Source organism: Scatophagus argus, chromosome 4 (assembly GCF_020382885.2).
Source record: "Scatophagus argus isolate fScaArg1 chromosome 4, fScaArg1.pri, whole genome shotgun sequence".
Lineage (NCBI taxonomy): Eukaryota > Metazoa > Chordata > Actinopteri > Scatophagidae > Scatophagus > Scatophagus argus.
This window is the reverse complement of record NC_058496.1, coordinates 18226192-18246578: the sequence shown is the minus strand read 5'-3', so window position 1 is coordinate 18246578 and position 20387 is coordinate 18226192. Positions and strand designations below refer to the sequence as shown.

The 20387-nt window shown below is 40.3% G+C and overlaps 1 protein-coding gene across 2 annotated transcripts; it reads left to right on the top strand.

Moving 5' to 3' along the window:
- The first annotated feature begins 2955 nt into the window (after positions 1 to 2955).
- On the top strand, positions 2956 to 20160 carry top3b (DNA topoisomerase III beta). Of its 2 annotated transcripts, XM_046385697.1 has the most exons (18): positions 2956 to 3263; positions 6722 to 6853; positions 7136 to 7242; positions 7356 to 7430; positions 8600 to 8796; positions 10071 to 10227; positions 10311 to 10424; positions 10520 to 10610; positions 11756 to 11910; positions 12045 to 12150; positions 12652 to 12798; positions 13401 to 13574; positions 14256 to 14384; positions 14483 to 14632; positions 15658 to 15758; positions 18248 to 18449; positions 18894 to 19081; positions 19755 to 20160. In XM_046385697.1, the coding sequence occupies exons 1-18, from the start codon at positions 3194 to 3196 to the stop codon at positions 20028 to 20030; spliced, it is 2571 nt and encodes an 856-aa protein (XP_046241653.1). In that variant the 5' UTR covers positions 2956 to 3193; the 3' UTR covers positions 20031 to 20160. The 2 variants fall into 2 exon arrangements, with proteins under 2 accessions (XP_046241653.1, XP_046241654.1); XM_046385698.1 differs by lacking the exons at positions 2956 to 3263; positions 6722 to 6853; positions 7136 to 7242; positions 7356 to 7430 and adding an exon at positions 7761 to 8179.
- Positions 20161 to 20387: the final 227 nt, after the last annotated feature.

Here is a 20387-nt window from a genome sequence, read left to right as displayed (position 1 = left end):
TCAGCTCCTTTTCCTAGTTAGCCTATAAATTTTCCCTCAGAGATGAAAAAAGTTTTATCTTATATTTAATATTACATTGTTCATTATATTTTGTATTGTTAAACTGATTCCGTTAAGTAACCAGTAACTAAAATTGTGAAATAAATATTGTAGAAAAATACAATATTTGCCTCTAAACTGTAGTGCAGTAGAAGTATGTAGTAAAATGGAAATACTCAGATAATGAGTCAATTGTTAATTAGTATGCTTGAATAAAAGTAATAAAGTTCCACCACAGCAGATTAATGACCAGGTTGAACACATGAAGGAAATATTTTGTTTTAAGCATTTTATCAGGTCTGTGTGCGTCCCATTTAACACCTTACTGCAAGTTAAAGCTGAAAGTCAATGAATATCTATCATAAAGGTTGAAAAATCCAAAAATAAAAGAATGATGGAAGGGAGAAATGATGAAGGGAGAGGGAGTGAAGTAAGGCAGAAAGGATGGTGGTAAGGGCAAAAAACAGAAGGAAACAAGTGGTGACTGAAGAAAGGAAGGAGAAAAATATGAAAATAGGAATGAAGAAATGTGTGTATCAACACAAAGTTATCGTATGTACACTATATATACACACGCATTTATGTTTGGGCAGATGAATGGATAAATAAATGAATGAATCATTAAAATTAACCATGATCCTCTCATGCACTCACTTCCAGTTTCATTCATACATTGACCAATTAGTGTTAACTCATCCAGTCATCTACATGCTTCCATCTACAGTGTTTATCTCTCCATTCGTTAAACATGCAGCCTAATGGAAGGCCATTCACCTATGGAAACCCATTTCTGTCAATCTGATAGAAAAAAAGAACCCGAAAACCATTATAATCACATTAACAATAATAATAACAATTCATAATAATAATAATAATTATTTTATTCTGAGATACTAAGGAGCGATTTGGTGTAGGGTTGTGTATTGTTTGAGAGCCAAGTATTAATGTAATTATTAACATATTACAAATATGACAATGAATAAGTTTTCAGATATTATGTCTTTAGTATACAGTAGACCTATATATTTTTAATCAACACTTTTTCTAATATCATTGTCATACTTTATGGTTGTTCCTACTTATTTCTTCATCATATGATGAAGAGGATCTAAATGAGTATTGTTTTGTGTTAGTTCAGGATTTTTGGCGACACATTTTTACCTTTGAAAATACAGATCCAAGAACCAGAGTAATATCATAATCAGATTTATTGGCCAAGTATGTTCACACATACAAGGAATTTGACTTCGGTTACAATTGCTCTCAGTACCTACATAGAAGGACATAAAACTATAACAAAGTTAAGATAAACGAGAAGTACCAAATAAACAGTACCAAATAAACGTTCCACCATCATCCCAGTCCCCAAAAAAACCCACCATCACGGGGTTGAATGACTACAGACCCATCGCCCTGACGTCTGTGGTCATGAAATCCTTTGAGAGGCTGGTGCTGAACCACCTGAAGTTCATCACAGGCCCCCGGCTTGACCCCCTGCAGTTTGCCTACCGGGCAAACCGGTCGGTGGATGACACAGTCAACATGGGACTGCACTTCATCCTCCATCACCTCGACACCCCAGGGACATATGCCAGGATCCTGTTTGTGGACTTCAGCTCTGCATTCAACACCATCATCCCAGAAATCCTCCGCCAGAAGCTCTCACAGCTCACAGTGCCGACCTCCACCTCTCAGTGGATCTACAACTTCCTCACTGACAGGAGGCAGCAGGTGAGGCTGGGGAGCATCACCTCCAGCACCAGAACCATCAGTACCGGCGCCCCCCAGGGGTGTGTTCTTTCCCCGCTGCTCTTCTCCCTATACACTAACGACTGCTCCTCAGGGGACCCGTCCGTAAAACTACTTAAGTTTGCGGACGACACAACAGTAGTTGGCCTCATCAAGGATGGTGATGAGGCTGCCTACAGACGTGAAGTAGACCAGCTGGTCCTCGGCAAAATAAAGCTGATTCTGATTCTGATTCTGATTCTGAATAAGTAACATTAGTGCAAAGTAATAATAATGAATGAAATGAAAAAAATACTAATGCCCATTCATTTTTCTTACAGGAGAGCTAGCTTTTCTATCAGCATTCTGCTAATGTATGCTGATTGGTCGAGTCAAAGATTTACAACTAGCAATGTTACGTTAAAGTGAGCTAACTACAATTACCATATTTGATGAAAATAATCACAATAATACAGTTTTTTGTGAATTATAGTCTTTAGACATTTTCGTGACGATAGCTAAAGCAGGAAGCGTGGTTGAAACAAAACAATAATTTGGCACAATTGATGTGTGAATACATACAGAGAAGTATTTCACTACAGAAAAACTGTGAAAATCTATTCTAATGGAACTATATTTATTATCTCTACCTCTTATACTGCAAACAATAAAAAATTATCAGAAATAAATTTTTACCCCATAAAAGTTACATTTCGGGGCTACAGCTCCATAGTCTCCCCTTTCTTTGTGAACTATCTTGTCAGAACCTCCCACATAACCCAGTTAGTTCTGAGAGGGGGATTTCTCCATTAGAAATTCTCTGGTAACACCATGCTCAAAAATGCTCAATTGCTGTTGATGACAGCATTTCCCATTCATTATTAATTAAAACCGAAAAATGTAATAAATTTGTGTTTTGAACATACTGAATCCTCAACTTGTTCTTGTTGTATCTCATGAGATATCCTCATAAATTAGATGTGCCCCGGTGAGCCCCGGTTAAACCCGTAGATATGAATGATGTCTTCTATAATAATGGAAAAAAAAAAACAAAACATAGATATGAATGATGTCTTCTATTAAAAAATAAAACGATGTCTTCTATAAAAATGTCTTTTATATATATATCTGTACTTGAACCCCACGCTCTTTAAGTCTTGCCTCTATGCGAGACGGAACGGAAATACGTCGATATGACACCGGAAGGGAACAGTGCGTAAACTGTCATGTCCGCTTTCATGCCTCATAACATAGCCTATTAGCAAGCACAAAATCAACCTTGTTCTTTACATTGGAGTGTTTATTTGTTAGCACTTATTGATCTAGTTTGAGGTATTAAGACAGCAGCAATACGCTGTCCGTGCATGTATCGATTGTGAGCTGACTGGCCGGAGTTTGAGTTTGAGTTATTAGCAGTTCATTCAAAATGAGAACTGTTTTGATGGTGGCAGAGAAACCATCCTTGGCTCAGTCGATTGCCAAAATCCTCTCTAAAGGTGGGTACGAATTTATAGCAGTGTACTTCGCCATAAAGTAAGACAAACTTAGGTAACAGGAAAGAGAATCATGATAATTTTCTGTAATTTTCTGTCATCATTTCTGTTAGCATATAGTGCCTTTATAACTACACTAACGTTACTTTGCAAACACTATTTTTGTCAATTAAGTTTCAAATCAAAAACTTGAAAATGTTAGAAGTTAGAAGACAGCTATTTTAACAATAACTGGTACAGTCAACCCTGACGTGTTGCTGTCTTAACTGGATGTGATCGTACTCCTGCAGGCCCGTTGCAAAATCTGATGCTTAATGTTGGCTTGCACCTTGATAAGAAGAAACTCCATTTCTTATTTATTTATTTTTGTTATTTACCAAATCCATTAGAGGCGCAGCTCCACTGCTTCTTGTTGATGAGATAAAAGCTATATATACTGCACCCAAGTTATTCAGGAAAGGGTTATGACAGTCAGGATACCAAAATACTCTATACGGACACAATAGTGATACAGTTAATGCAAAATGTCTTTAATTACTGTGCTGTGCTGTTAACAGACATGTATTGAATGGTGACATTTTCAGTGTCTACTGTAAAACAATAACAATGAGTGAAATGGACAATTTCAGAAACCACCATCTTTACCTAATGCTTTCGCTGAACAAACACATATTTTTGATGTTCACCAACGTCCTAAGTTGACATCAAGTCCTGTGACTGTCAGCTGTGTCTGGAGATAGCACATATACAGGCTATGGTGATGAGCTCAAACTCCAGAGAGTAGCTGGCTGTGGGGAAGCAGCTGGGGTTTTTCTTGAGGACAGGCATCCTCAGGGACACAGGGATGGTCTCTAGACCAAAAGCATTGTCGAGTCCTCTGCAGGAATGGCTGGTGTGGCAGCTGGCCTCATGGATGACCTGAGGCACTCGGTTCAAGTCGATGTTCTCCCTGGTGAGACGTGAGGAGCAGGGAAAGATCAGAGACAGGCTGTCTTTCAGTTGTTTGTTCATTTTGTGAGACAACATCACAGACAAGCAGTCATGTACTGTATAACTTTAGAATCTTTTATCAGCCGGGACCAGCAGCTCTATAGCTCGATCTGTACATTAGTTGGTCCACAGAAATTTCCCCCACACACCATTTTGCCACGTCCTCCACGGCATCGTTGGACTCAACAGAGATTCTTTTTTCTGTTTGTTTGATAGCACTATGTGACACACGGCTTTTAATAACTCCTAAAGCTTTTGTTGTACAACCTTGCTGGATCCAGCATCAGACCCGGTAGATCGATAAAGATCTGTCTGTTCATTGGTCCACAAAGTTAAGCCCACCTTACACTGTCTATGAGGCTGAAATTTGCTGTGGAGGTCAAGTGTTTGTAAAATTGTATGTGTACATGTATGAGTGTTTGAACACATGCGCATACGTAGCCATTGTGAATTTGTGTAAAAACAGCCAACAAAGTGAGCTATAAAGCCGCTGGTCTAATCTGGTCCTGTAAACATATGAATAGAACCTTTTTCTAAGATGTTGTTTAAATTACAGTACAAGCTGAAATACTAATACTATTACTGTATTGATAGGAACACCTGAAATGGTAGGACTTTTTCAATATATATCACACTATGTCAAATGTATGCTGAATCATATAAAAATATTAAACAGATGTTCAGCTTCACATATTTACCTTATAAATCTAATTTCATTTGTGTTAAGTTACTGTTGATTTCTCCATAAAGTTGAAAGTGAAGAGTTGAAGCAATGAATGGATTAATCAATCAGTCAAACAAAAGAAAATTCTTGTGAGTTGTTCAGCCAGCGGTGTAAAACCTAACAATGTTCAGTTTACAGAGAGAGCAAATGTTCACATTTGAGAAACTAGACCCAATAAGTGTTTGGTTGGATACCAAAATATGTGCTTCAGCTTAATGACAACACTGTATGACACGTCTACTCACACGTAGCTCCAGGTTGCAATGCTGCGCTCATTGATGCGGCTGGGCAGGTTGACCAGCTGGCTGTAGTAGTCCTGCAGGCTGTATGTACAGAAGGATTCATCCACACACTGGCTCCCCAGTGGTATGGCCAGACTCTGATGGAGGGCCAGCAGGCACAGCAGAAAGACACGCAGCAGCTGGACCCAGAGAACAGCTGGATTATATGGACTGATATCTCTGCGTTAGTTTGTCTGTTTCTCTTCTCACAAAACTGTCTCAGTTTAAATGAGTTAACAGTGGCAGCACCTCTGGCCACACCAGTCTTCAATCATAATTTCCCTCGGGATCAGTAAAGTATCTATCTATGTATCTGTCTTTCTAAATCAATGAGATAAGGCAGGCTTTTGGTCAGCAGTATGAGTGACTGTTGCTCTTTAAAAGCCTACGGGATAGATTGTTGGTACCAACATTGATTTCCAAAGAGCAATTTTAATTACTTTGTTGATGATCTACCAAGTCCGCCATGTTTCTACAGTAGCCCAGAATAGCCAAACACTTTCTCTAAAAAGAGCTTTCAGATTCAGTGAGACGAGGGGTGTTCAGTTGGCGGCAATCCATAAACGTACCTCTTGATGCCACCAAATCCTATACAGTGGACCTTAAAGGTAGACTAAAACCATGACTAGGCTACTCTAGAGGCCAGTCTAGCATAACCGATTTGATAGCAGTCAAAAAGCTGTCAAAAAACATGCTTCCATTAACATCAACATCAAGGCATGTTCCTTACCTGGAGCTGTTCCATGACTGAAGGTTATGACGGGAGATGCTTCTGTTTCTTCTCTTGGATCTTGATAGGTGCTGATTTTTTTTTTATTTTTTTATTTTTTTATTTGTTGTTTTATTTCTTTGGTCTTCTTGTTTCTTGCTTGGAGTTGATCTGCGACCTGTATCTGGACTTGCCTCTATTTATATGCCCTGCTCTTGTTGGGATTGTTACCATCCTGTGTGTGTGTGTGTGTGTGTGTGTATAAAAGTGGGTTGGCGGAAGACATGCTTTTTGGTCACTCTGGCTCATCATAATGTCCTATTTTCCTGTCATTAGCATTTAGCCTTGAGAGAACTACTTAATTCAGAGAGGACGTCAGCATGTAGCATTGAGGTAGCAAAGGGAGGACCCTCATTACCCCCTCATTTACTAGAAAAGAGGTCTCATGTCCCTGCCTCACTCACCACCACTTTCACCTCATGTTAAACTTCACATCTGACTCATCACCAAGTGTAGGCTCTAGTTCCAAACGTTTGACAGGAAATTAGCTAAAATGTATTTTAAAAAATTCTGCATTATTAATGAGTACATCTTGTAAAATTTTAAACAACATTAATTGCCTTTTCCTTTGATCAATTCAGTCTTTGTTTTTAAGCTTTATGTTGACCATGGATGCTGAAATGTTCTGAATGCCCTTGTGGTTGAAGGCTTATAAAAATCATGCACCTTCAAATGACTGCCTTGTCTGTTCTCTTAGGAAATTGTACAAGTCGCAAGGGGCTCAATGGAGCATGCTCAGTGCATGAATACACCGGCAGCTTCCAAGGCCAAACTGTCCGTTTTAAGATGACTTCCGTTTGTGGACATGTGATGAGTCTGGATTTCATTGGTGGGTATCATCCGTATTAGGTTATGCTTTGTTGAGCTCTTTCGTGTATATGGAGGAAGAAATAATAATAGAAACACCCTGTTAATATAGTGTAATTGAACTTCAAATCACAGCTGACACATGATGTACAGGTGTAATCCGGGGTATTGTGACATCACTGTTTGGTTACAGGTGCAAAGCAGCACACTTCTGACCACATTTGGATTTCTTGTAATTTCTTACTTCTTGCTATTTGTGTTATTAGCTTGGTTATTGGTAATGTTATTAGTGTTTTTTTTCAAGGCAAGTACAATAACTGGGATAAGGTGGACCCTGCAGAACTATTTAGCAAAGCTCCCACAGAAAAGAAAGAGGCCAACCCCAAGCTCAACATGGTCAAGTTCCTCCAGGTAGGTTTTAGAAGTTGTTCACAACACATGGTTGCTTACTGCATTCTGTATAATCAGTTGGAGGCCAGTGTGTCATGTTTTGTACTCACCCCAAGTTTCTGGTGTCTTGTCAGGTTGAAGCCAGAGGCTGTGACTATGTAGTTTTATGGTTGGACTGTGATAAAGAAGGAGAGAACATCTGTTTTGAGGTAATCTATTTACACATTTACATGTGATGACAAGTTATCACCTGATAAAAGTAAAAGATAAGCCATCTTTGTGTCCCCCTGATGAATGTAAGTCCAGTATTTACTCTCTTTTAGCTCTTGTTTGGTCTCCACCAGCTCCTAATACTTGTTTCTTCAGCTCACCTTTTCTTCCAATAAGAATCTATATCTCTCATATGAAAAAATCATTAGGGGAACCCAAAATGCTATGTTGGTTGCTGAACACTCTTGCACTCCTAAGAGACCCTCTCATGATCAGCATATCGAACCTCTGCTACCAATAGTGATATTATTTACCAAGAGATTTGATTGGTCAGCACGCTGTGACCTGTTTACCTTGCTCCAGAGCTGGATAAGTTATCATGGCCATGTACCCCGTTCTTAAGTGAAAGTAGCAATACCACATTATAAAAATACTCACTTATACGTAGTAGTCCTCTAGTGTAAATTTTACGGGTACAATATGGAGTCCCGAAATGCCTGAAAGCTAATTTTGTTTATATCTTATGTACACAAGATGATATTTTGTATGAACAAGTACTATAAAAATAAAAATAATTCAGGACTTCAGGGGTTCTCCTGTTACTTACAGGGCGGCTGGCTGTGGCTCAGGAGGTGGATCCATCCACTAATCTTTGGGTTGGCACTTCAAGCTACGCGAGATTGATTTCTGACATTTTTGCATTCTGGAGTGTGTCACCTAAAAATCATAAAGCACACGCAATGCATTGGTATGCATGAGCATATTTATGAAACTTTGTCACCTCTTCTTTACGTGTTCTTCTGTTTGTGCACATTCCTCCACAGACGCCATGTTGTTCACTACTGTGGTCATAGAAATGCTGTGATAAGGTCTATATTGTCACCTTGAGCACTGACTATTTGTTACCTCCACCAGTGTGAAAGGGCCCACATTCAGTATGTTCCCCTCGGATGTCTGTTTTGCCAGTCATTTGTGCTCCAGCCATAGGGGCCAGTAGAGCTGTGTTTTTCCTCCTTCCAAAATCAAATGTGAAGCCACCTTTATAATAACAAATGTCTTAGACCAAAAATGGAATGGTTACTGTGCCTGCAAACATAGTTATTTATGTTTATATCATTATTTATATTGATCATTCTCTCACTCAGTTACTGCTTCTCTTGCCTCGCAGGTACTGGATGCCATCCAGCCAGTGATGAACAAGGGGAGTGCCAGGGAGCAGACTGTTTACCGTGCCAAATTCAGCTCTATTACTGACACTGACATCTGGAATGCCATGAACCGTCTGGGAGAGCCCAACCGCAATGAAGCCCTGTCAGTGGATGCACGTCAAGAGCTGGATCTGCGCATCGGCTGCGCCTTCACCCGGTACGCAGCTTCGCACAGCCACACACTCCACACAGCCACTTAGTGCTAGATTGGGTACAAATTAAAGGAATAGGAAATGTGTTTCTTCCATCTATCACCAGACATACATGTGATATGCTGTGCCAAGCATTTGAAGTTACAGAAAACATTACCAGCTAAAAATAACTAACTGATCCTTTGCAAAGCCTCACTCCTTCGTCATTAGTGCTGCCACAACATCAAGCTGTTAGAGTGAGCATGGAGCCCACACTGTCACTACTTGCACTCCCTGAAGAAATATTATTCCACTTCTGTGAAAAAACAAGCAGTACATGTTTCAAGCATATGTTCAGGATCACAAACTGATTCGGTGAAAACGGGTTGTAAAGATAAAGGTAAAAGCCTACAGATGACAGAGTAAAAGTGAACCACCACATTATTTGGCCATCAAAACAGAAAAATGTCGAAATTTACAAAATTGTTAATCTTTTCAAAAAGCACCAACTCTGGTCTGAACTTTGAAATAAACCCTAAATTAAAAAGCTGTTTTCCTCTGCTGTTTATCTGATGTCCTCCCTTCCTCTCACTCTCCTCCCAATATTTTCACAACTACCTGGGTTAGTTAAGGCTTTTATTTCAACCAAAGCAGCGTTAGTGATTGTTGGAACAGTGAGACATTGAGCTAAAGTGGCTTTGCTAAATTTAATTTGTTTCTGTTGAATTTGTATGTTTTGGACAGTTGTGAAACATGCGTGACTTGTGACACTGTGAAATTCCCCTTTTTTTACAGTGGAGTCTGGTTAATTTGGTGAGAGCAACATAGCTGCTCTTTCTCCAGGGATCCTTTCCATAATGTTGTGAGACATTTAGAGTAACAATCTGAGCCTGTCAGATTGTGAGTGGACGTACTTTGATGGTCCAAGTTGCTCTCAGGGATTACATTGGAGTTGTTGCGGTCCATGTTGTGGCTCTAAATTGTTTAAATAAGGGATATGGGAACACACTTTCAGAGAGTCTCTCCTCAAAAGCATTCTTAGTGTTGCACTTGGAAGTGACATGAATGGAAAAAAAATGAAAAAAGAATGAAAAAGAGAGCTTGGGGATAAAGTTCAAACCCCAACTCCTTTCTCTCTTTCTTTAGTGTTATGTTTATGTAGTAATAATCAAAATTTCATCAAATGCTTTGATCAAGATGACACATGGTAAATTGCCTGCTCTTCAACATTGATTACGACTTATCAGAGGTAATAATGAATGTAATCTAAGCCTGACTTTTGTGGCTCACATATTTCCAGGTTCCAGACTAAGTATTTCCAGGGCAAATATGGCAATTTAGACTCCTCCTTGATCTCATTTGGACCATGCCAGACCCCAACGCTAGGCTTCTGTGTGGAACGCCATGACAAGATCCAGTCCTTTAAACCAGAGACCTACTGGGTCCTTCAGGCAAAGGTAAACCCTTGGTTTCCATTTCCCTGGCAATGTGTCAGGGATCTTTTCCTTTTATACTACATTAACATAAATGTTTCGGTCAGGTGTTCAAAGGAAAGGACAGCCCGCTGACACTGGACTGGAACAGGGTGAGGGTCTTCGACAAGGAAGTGGGTCAGATGTTTGTCAACCTGGCCAAGACATCTAGGGAGGCCCAGGTATTTATTATCATTTTATTTACATCATGTGTCTGCAAGTTTCATGTTGAAAATATGAGAAAAATTCACTTTAGCTGACCTTTCTCTTAATACAGGTGGAAGCGGTGAGTAAGAAAGAGAAAGCCAAGCAGAGGCCCCAAGCCTTGAACACAGTGGAAATGTTGAGAGTGGCCAGCTCTGCCTTAGGTATGTTCACATCAACATAAGCAGCATTCCATCAGTTGTCATTGCCTGTTAGGTTTCCTTAAGGCAGGCATGTCAAACTGGTCCACAGGAGGGCCGGTGTGGCTACAGGTTTTCTTTCCAACCAAGTAGCAGCACACCAGACTTGACTCATTTAATCAACTGATCTCCGTCTTCAGACAGTTGATTGGTCAAACGGTGTGCTCTTGGTTGGTTGGCACAAAAACCTGCAGCCACACCGGCCCTCCTGTGGACCAGTTTGACATATGTGCCTTAAGGTCATGCAATTAATGAGAGCGAATAGGAATTTAAAGGGTGTATGCATGTAATAGTGTATTGATATTATGGATAGACATTTAAGTAAATTCCAAAATAAATTATTATGGAGTGCTTGCAACAACAAAACAAAACAAAAAAATCTAATGTAAGAATAGAGTGTCATAAGAACAACATTCAAGTGAAAATGTGGGTAGGTGTCAGATAGGACCATTCTCACGGTGAGCTGTGCTCTGGTAGCGGTGCATGCCAACACTGCTAGTTAACAAGGTGATGATAGATTGCCTGTCAACTGTCGCTGCTGTTTTCTTCACGTGCTTAATGGCCAATGGTTATTCATACCAACGAGTTGTGTTATGGTAGGCTTCATGTTACGTAGCTTGCACTGCACATTCATTTAATTTTATTTCGTCCAAAAATACTTTCAAACATCACCCTCACACCTGCTGGTGGCCATTCTGCCTGTAACATTAGATCAAATGATGTCTCATGCTGAATGTTATCTAGCACAGGGATATCATTTTTGCCATATGGATCTGTGTAGATAACCACAGATAAACGTTACATCGCTGCACCCAGTTCAAAAAATGTTAACTTCTAATGTATAAAAACTTACTTGTATATTTATTATATCAAAAATGTGATTACTCTACACTTTGGATGAATACTAATGTTCAAATAATATCATATGTTTTCGCTGGTCAAAGCCGAGGTTCAGCATTAGTTTGTTTGGATTAGGCTGTCAGCTGTTAATTGTTTTCAACGTCAGTTAATCTGCTGATTATTTTGTTGATTTAATATTAAGCAACAAATAATCAAGCTGCAGCTCCTAGTTATGTGAGGGTATAAGAAAAAACCCTTTGGTCTCTCAGGCATGGGTCCCCAGCATGCCATGCAGATTGCAGAGCGCCTGTATACACAGGGCTACATCAGCTACCCTCGTACTGAGACGACCCACTACCCAGAGAACTTCGACCTGAAGGGAGTGCTGAGGCAGCAAACCAACAATCCCATGTGGGCAGAAGAGGTGAGGGCTACATGACAGGATTCATATCCTGATACATTTAAGGTCAGCAGTGTGTGCAATGAATATGATGCTTGAATGTGAAAAATGAAAATGTATGTTTCTAAAAAAAGATATGTTACCTTTACCTCCATTAGGTGAAGGCTCTGCTCTCAACTGGGCTAAACCGACCCAGGAAAGGAACTGACGCCGGGGACCATCCACCTATCACTCCCATGCGTGCTGCGTCAGAAGGGGAACTGGGTGAGTCATATAAGTGATTAGAAAACGGATAATCTTTTTTCTTTAATTTTTTTCCCATTGTCTCTAGGTATCTCTCCATGCAATTAGTTTTCTGGTTTTCTTAGTCCAGATTTTGAGATTTCTGCCTCCACAGTGGAGGTCAATAGAATTTAGTTTGTTTAGCTGTTTGGAATTTAAAAAATCAGCAGCAATGTTCAGCAGTATCTTTCCAGAAAGTATCCCTATACTCATGATAACATTTTTCATTGGAACCACTTTCTACCACAGAAATAATTCCTTTGCACTATATCCTTATCACTATTGGACTATTGACTGTGATTTTGCATCTAAAATAATAAAGAATAATTGAATGCATTATATATTAACATCCTTTACTGTGACACACCAGCGAGGTGTCAGTCATCATGTAACATTTGAATTATTATCATTCTTTAAATTCTAACGCGGACCCCTTCATGTTCAGCCTCTAACCCAGGTTCTTCCTCTTCTGCCATTCCACAGGAAGTGATGGCTGGCGGCTATATGAGTACATAACACGTCATTTTATTGCCACTGTGAGTCAAGACTGCAAGTATCTACAGACCACCATAGACTTCAGTATTGGCACAGAGGCGTTCTCGTGTAGTGGCAAAACTCTGATATCGCCAGGTAAAACCAGCTGGTCACATATTCAGCTCGCTTCTCGTACCAAGTTACAGACACTTTTGTAGCTACAAATAACAGCAACAGTTTTGCAGTAATTTGAAAATATAGGCTCCTTGAAAAAAGTTACCAGGAGCTCAGGTTTCTGTCAGCTCAGTAAAACTATTTTTAACCTACCTACCTTTTGGAGATTTATTAAAAAACAAACTACTGCACAAGTCACTTCTGATGCAGAATAAGTTATTACCAGGTGTACTGTTGCACTGCTAGTATGAGACATAATGCCAGGAGAATTTTCATAGTTGGCCTAATGTCAGCTAGGTTTACATAATCTGATCTTCTGTCTAATTCTAACCTGCATGAATACTACTGCTCTAAAACATAAATAAAATAAACTCTCAATAACAGGGATTGTCACTTAAGTTCCGTGTGTCATTTGCCCCTCTAAAACAGCTCTGTCACGCTACAGTGACTTTGTGTTTGCAGTGTTTTGATTGCGGCAGATGTTTGTTCACAACCGCTTTACACATTACTGAAATCTCAACAGTCAGACAAACTTACAGATGGATCTATGAAGAGCTCATGCTAATTGTATCTTCTGTTCATAGGTTACACTACAGTGATGCCGTGGCAGGGCATCCCCCTGGAAGAGGCCTTGCCAGCTGTTGAGCGTGGAGACACTTTCACAGTAGATGAGATAAAGCTGGTGGAAAAGCAGACCAGCCCCCCAGATTACCTGACGGAGGCTGAACTCATCACGCTCATGGAGAAACATGGCATTGGTATTCATCAGCACTGCCAGCTGGATATAATTGTTCATATCTCAGGGCTCAACATTCAACTTTTGAAAGTGGTTGCAAGGCTACCAAAAGGCACCAGCTTCTCATTGCCAAAACTGAAAATTTGATTGCCATTTTTAGTCACCTTATACCTTGAGTAATTAAGATACAGTGCAGTTATAAGTCAGCTATACTGACATGCTAGGACCACTTAGCAGCGTCTGGTGAAGTAACTTCTAGTTCTTGTCTTTGATGGAATATTTATTTCTCACTGTTCAATTCAGGAACACACTGTTTGACTTGCATAGCGCTCAAAACTATTTGTGCTTTCTATCTATATTGTAAGTGAGCCTAAAGTACAAAGATGACATCTACTGGACCAATGTGGTGTCCTACATACACTTTTCCCTCTGGATATGTCTCCTACATGTACAATAATAAAATAAGAATAATTATTTAAATAACTTTCATCTTTATATTCTCGAAGGAAACAGAACAAAAACACTGCCGCTAATTTAATGCCAGTCACATAGGAAGTCTGAGCTGAGAAGATCTTTTTCATGGCATTGTATGTAAATTTGTATGCAAGTTAAAAAAAATATTTACGTAAATTAGTGCAAGAGGGGATAGAGGGATAGTAATAGTAATGGAATGTCACGTTAGCTTCTGTCCTCTGTTCTCCAGGTACTGATGCCAGCATCCCTGTCCACATCAACAATATCTGCCAGAGGAACTATGTGACAGTAGAGAATGGGCGCAAGTTGAAGCCAACCAACCTGGGCATTGTCCTGGTACATGGCTACTATAAGATAGGTCATTTGCCCTATATTATTGTGCATTCAGTGAGAACTTTTTGAGTAGCTTTCATAGAACGCCATTTCAACACCAATGATTGGTCGTGTGTTTCTCAGATGCAGAGCTGGTGCTGCCCACCATACGCAGTGCTGTGGAGAAGCAGCTGAACCTCATTGCGCTGGGTAAAGCCAACTATCAGCAGGTCCTGCAGCACACACTGGATATATTCAAGAGGAAGTTTCACTACTTTGTGGATTCCATCACCGGTAAGTGAAAGCTAATACAAGTTAATTATCAGCTATTAACAGGCCATCACATAACCTTAATTTCTTGGTTGCCATTCAACAAGAAAATGATGCAGGCCTTACCTGTTGATCTAGACTAACTTGCCACTATCGCTCCAAGCTCGTCACAGTATTGTCCACTTGACTATTTGGTAAGGATGCATCAGTCCTTACTGATATTACAACATTTCGTCGCTGCCCCGTGAAAAAAAAAAAACGTATCTCCAAACTTTGTTTTTTCCAGGGGCATTATTTTTTGCTACGTGCTCCACTGACGTGCGGTTATTTACGATCCTCCAGTCTCATTTTTATGTCCCAACAAACTTGATTGCAGGCTATTCTACATCTATACTTAACCCACGCTAACAAAAGCTTTTGGTTTGCATTTTATATTGAAATCAATCAATCAGCACACATCAGTTTGACTGATGTTTGTATAAAGACCCAACACATCAGTTGCTAGGGAGGAATGCGGACATGCTGTACAATGTAAAATGTCAAAAACGTAAAAAGTGGAGATACGTTTCTTTTGTCGGATAGTGACGATTTGCAGTTTGGAATACAGAAAAGCAAACTTAAAGTCCAACCCCATGCATCGTGTGAAATGAGGTATGCTGCTGGAAGATAATTAGAGAATACTTTCCTGTTGTTCTCAGCTGTGTTTCATTTCCTCCTGGAGTTAAAACTAAGGTGGCAATGGAGCTGATAGCTGAGGATTCTAGCACTACATCGGCTAAGGAGTGTGAAACCCTGGTGTTTATCTTGAGGGATTATAACAGTTGTGGACTGGACAATTTTCTGCCATCATTTCAACAGTATGTGGACATTCCCACTAGAGAAGATAAACATCTTGGATTTGGGCTACAGTATCATTACCAAAAGATTTTGTGCTTTAATGCTGCAGATGTATGAAAAGTTATAAAGGAAATATTATTCAGGCTTATGTTTCAGCCTGACTCATCCCTATGCAACTCCAGTCTACAGTATCTGTGTGCTGTGTTTCCTAGGCATGGATGAGTTGATGGAGGTCTCCTTTTCACCCATTGCTGCTACCGGGAAACCCCTGTCCCGCTGTGGCAAGTGCCACCGCTTCATGAAGTACATACAGGTCAGCAGAACAGTCCAAACAACTGTCAGTAACTAAAGAGAGCATGATTGCAGGTTTGATTATCAGTGAGACCCTATGCATTTACAAAAGGGACAACGTACAACATGAATATTGTACCAATGCACCAGAACATGGGACACCTCTTCAAAGTGTAGGACCCCTTATATGAACGTATGGGATGAATAGTCACTCAGGTAATTAGCAGTTTATCATCAATCCACTGCAGTTAACATTGTGTGTGTAGGGTGGGGGGGGGGGGGGGGGGGGGGGGGGGCTCATTTATTTCTGCTGTTAATGACACTCACTTTTACTCTGCTGCCTCACCCTGAAAGGAAGCTATATGAGTGCAGATAAGACTGTGCTGACTTCACACAGCAATAGTAACCTGTTTTCCATCATCAGTCATCATCATCACTAGCCAGAGTTTAAATAACCTGTAACCACATCTGCATACACATATGACTAGAAGGTGGGGGTTGGTAGCCATGTCAGTGATCTTAATGCTTACCTGAAAAAATAAAATTCCAAAATCCCCAAAAGAATCTGTCTGCCTCAAGTACAATGACCATTTATCACAAGTCGAGTCAGAAATCAGAGTAGCGAGTCATTGGACAGACAATGTATTTTTAGATACAATAAAGTTTGTCACTAAGTGTAGCTATCCCATTTTCACCTGTTTCAAGAAGGAAGTGATGTTTCACAAACCACTTTAGCAGCACGCACGTTGTGAGCTGATTCGATCCTGTAGCTTTTGCAAGAAACTAGTACCATAGGGAAAGGGGGTGTGTGAGTTTCTGAGGTGTGATCTTTGACATAATATGTTTGAGTCATCATATACAATGATCTTACAATAACTACATGTTCTAAAAAATAATAGCAATAAAATAAAATCAAAATATTAAAAATTTAGATATGCTGTGGCATGTGGTGCCTGAACTTGAATGGGCAGAACACATATGGGGTAAAGGGATCTTGAAGATGTGTCTTTTTTTTTTTGTATGTTTGACTTATACTCACCTCCAAAGGGTTGAAAAGTAACATCTCTCATACACATTAATACAGTCATGTTTTCCTTAGTCCACCCTCAAACAGTCTGTACGAGTGTTGTTATTACTCATGTCTTTTTACTTTTAAATTAGAAAGGTACCACTTATCATCTTTTCTGGACCATGTGACATCTGACTGTTGAGGTCTGGCCTTCAAAGTTAAAAATGCTAAAGTGGTCATGCTCCCTTCATTACCTTTTTCATCTAATGACTGAACCTCTTTTAAATTCATGAATGAATCATAAGGCTGCAAATTGTTTCTAAATACATGCATAGTGGGGGTTGTGTGTGTCTGTTAAGTGGTGTGTTCTGCTGGAAACCACAAGGTAGTCCTTGTATAAGTCCTATGCAAAGTGAGGAAGTCACATGTTAAAATTGCTACATGTTCACTGGGGATGTTCCTTTCATTGGTTTGACCTCAATACAGTGTCAAGGAACTTTGTCAGTGTCAGTCATGAAAGTTTATATTAGGAATCCAGCACATGTAAGTACTGGGAGTCACATGGTAGTGTAATGTGCTTTACCAGCACTACCATTTTCTTTACACATATGCTGGCTTTGGAAAATATGCGGACACATTCACTTTTAGCAGCCTTCATTGTCTTGTAGGTTAATTTACAACTGTAGCTAAAGATTTAATGCCCACCTTTCTTAAAGTGATTGAAGAACGATGTCTCAAAAAACTTTAATGTTTTTACATGACAACAAAATGTTTTCGAGTGAACTATTTTTTTTCCAATGCATAGAAAGTCAGTTAAAATAAAAAAAATAAAAATGTTTAAGAATAACAACGTTTGTTCTGGCTCGGCCTTTTTAGTTGGGGTCTAATCAGTGCTTAGACTGAATAGGTGTAAACTGTGATTTGTCAGATCCATCCATCCACTTTCTATACCGCTTATCTGTCAGGGTCACGGGGGAGCTGCAGCCTATCCCAGCTGACTACGGGCGAGAGGCGGGGTACACCCTGGACTGGTGTACTGGTGTACCCCTCAATCGCAGGGCCAACACACACAAACAACCACACACTCTCATACCTAGTTAACCTAATGGCCATGTTTTTGGTATTGTGGGAGGAAGCCGGAGTACCCGGAGAAAACCCACGCAGGCACAGGGAGAACATGCAAACTCCACATAGAAGGGCCCAGACCGGGATTCGAACCTGGAACCCTCTTGCTATGAGGCGACAGTGCTAACCACTGCACCACCGTGCTGCCCTGATTTGTCAGATACTAACCCTAAATGAATCTTGTAACTTCTGTGCTGAAGTTTAAAGAATATCTTGTTAAACCAACATACCTGTTCATTCCATCTGTTATAGGTATTATTGGGCTCTTGACGCTGAACCTGGAACCTGTTCCTATTTAAATCCGTATGTCTCAGCTGCTTAGTCTATAAGATGTACTTAATGTGATGCTGGTATCTGATCCTAACATGTATCTGCAGGCCAAGCCCAGCAGGCTCCACTGCTCCCACTGTGACGAAACCTACAGTCTTCCCCAGAATGGAGCCATCAAGCTGTACAAGGAGCTCCGCTGTCCTCTGGATGACTTTGAGCTTGTGCTGTGGACATCTGGGGCTCGGGGAAAGAGCTACCCCCTGTGCCCCTACTGCTTCAGCAATCCACCTTTCAGGGACATGAAGAAAGGTAGGACTAAACTGGGACGTTAAGTCGTCCTTATTCTTGTGGTTGTCAGATAGGGGTTAATTAGCTGGAACCTTTTAACAGCTGACAGCAAATGACTTTTTCCATGCCACAGGAGGATGTATTTCCCACACACTCCCAGCAATTATGGTGCAGCAGTACATCTGAGGGTTTTGTAGAGTCAATATTTAGGTATCAAGATCACAGTTTGTATCTTTTTCTTTTTTTTTTTCTGAGTTAACTGACCTCGTGGAAATCCCATCTCTGAACTGTGTCTATGAGTTCTCCTTCACTCATATAGTGTGCATCTGGAGATCGGTCAGTACTGTATTGAGTCCGGGATATGACGATGTAATAAGCTGTTGATTGGCCCTTAGTCCTGGCCTGTATAGCCTTCTAAACCCTCTGACATTCTGACTCCTTTTCATATTTTCCTCCTTTTCCTAGGTATGGGATGCAATGAATGTACCCATCCGTCCTGTCAGCACTCTCTGAACTCTTTTGGCATCGGACAGTGTGTGGAGTGTGACAGTGGGGTTTTGGTGCTGGATCCCACCTCTGGACCAAAATGGAGGATGGCCTGTAATAAATGCAACGTTGTGGTGCACTTCTTTGAACATGCACACAGAGTGCAAGTAAGAAAATAGTCCTACACCTTGTCCTGTGTCAGGACAATCTCATGTCAATGGCGTGGTGTCTGAGTAGGTTTTACATGCCCAGAGCAGCAAACTCATGTAGTGGTAATCTGCAAGCTTTCAATCCACTCAAACATATGAGAAGCTGATGTACCTACATACACTGAATTTTTCCTCTGCATTTAACCCTTCCTTAATTGAACACACATGCAACACCCAGAAAATTACATGCAGTGAAAGCACACACAGGAGCAGTGGGCTGCCACTGTCAAGTGTCCAGGGAGCAGTTAGAGGGTTAGGCGCATTGCTCAAGAACACGTCAGCTACTATTAATAATAATAATAACAATAATGATCACAATGGGTGACACGGTGGTGCAGTGGTTAGCTCTGTCACCTCATAGCAAGAGAGTTCACAATCCGCAATCTAAGTTGTGATCTGTTTTCTTGGTTTTGAAATGCCTTGTAGACTATGAGCTACAGTATACTCCAAATAAAGCAATAAAGCCCATACTTTCTGCAAAGCTGTAGGGACGGCAAGTCTTATAGGTATTATAGTTCCTTTTTTACCCTTTGGTGTCTCTTTTTTTTCCCTGAAGTTTTATCATTTCATCCCTTACAGTTAACGCCTAACTCCTTTATACTAGCACCAATGTTTCTTTCTCTAATTGTAGGTTTCTCAGGAGAGCTGCGATGCTTGCGATGCCTCTTTGGTTGCAGTGGACTTCAACAAGACTCGCACTCCACTTCCTGCCGGTGAGACCCAACACACCGGCTGTGTTTTCTGCGATCCAGTCTTCCAGGATCTGGTGGAGCTCAAACATGCAACCATGAGACATCCCAGGGGTGGGGGTGCTAGACGAGGAGGACGGGGACGGGGCAGGGGACGCCGTGGCAATCCTAAAAAACCTAAAGACAAAATGGCTGCTTTGGCAGCTTACTTTGTATAGTGTCTGGGTGTAGTGCGTTCTCTTAGTTGGTTGACACATAGTATGAAGATGTACATGTCACGGGGATTCTGTTTTTACATGCGTGTTTAATTACACTAAAGTAAACTATGTATTAAAATGTTTGCTGTAAGTGTGTTTCTTCATTATAATAAGAGATCTTAAATGTTGTCAACTTGAAAAATTTTCAAGAAAACATTATAGAAAACTATGTCCAAATATTTTTGCACTGTCACAGAAATTTCAACACTTTTAGCCGAAATTCTAATGGGCCTGCTAGTTATCATGCTCACACACATATAATTATCATTTTAACATTAATTTCTATCATGGTATAACTTGACACAGCAGTTTCATTTG

Coding starts and splice junctions, on each gene's coding strand:
- top3b (XM_046385697.1), top strand. CDS start 3,194: ATGAGAACTGTTTTGATGGTGGCAGAGAAACCATCCTTGGCTCAGTCG. Junction 14,385..14,482: donor ACATGGCTACTATAAGATAG/GTCATTTGCCCT, acceptor TGTGTTTCTCAG/ATGCAGAGCTGGTGCTGCCC. Junction 18,450..18,893: donor TTTCAGGGACATGAAGAAAG/GTAGGACTAAAC, acceptor TCCTTTTCCTAG/GTATGGGATGCAATGAATGT.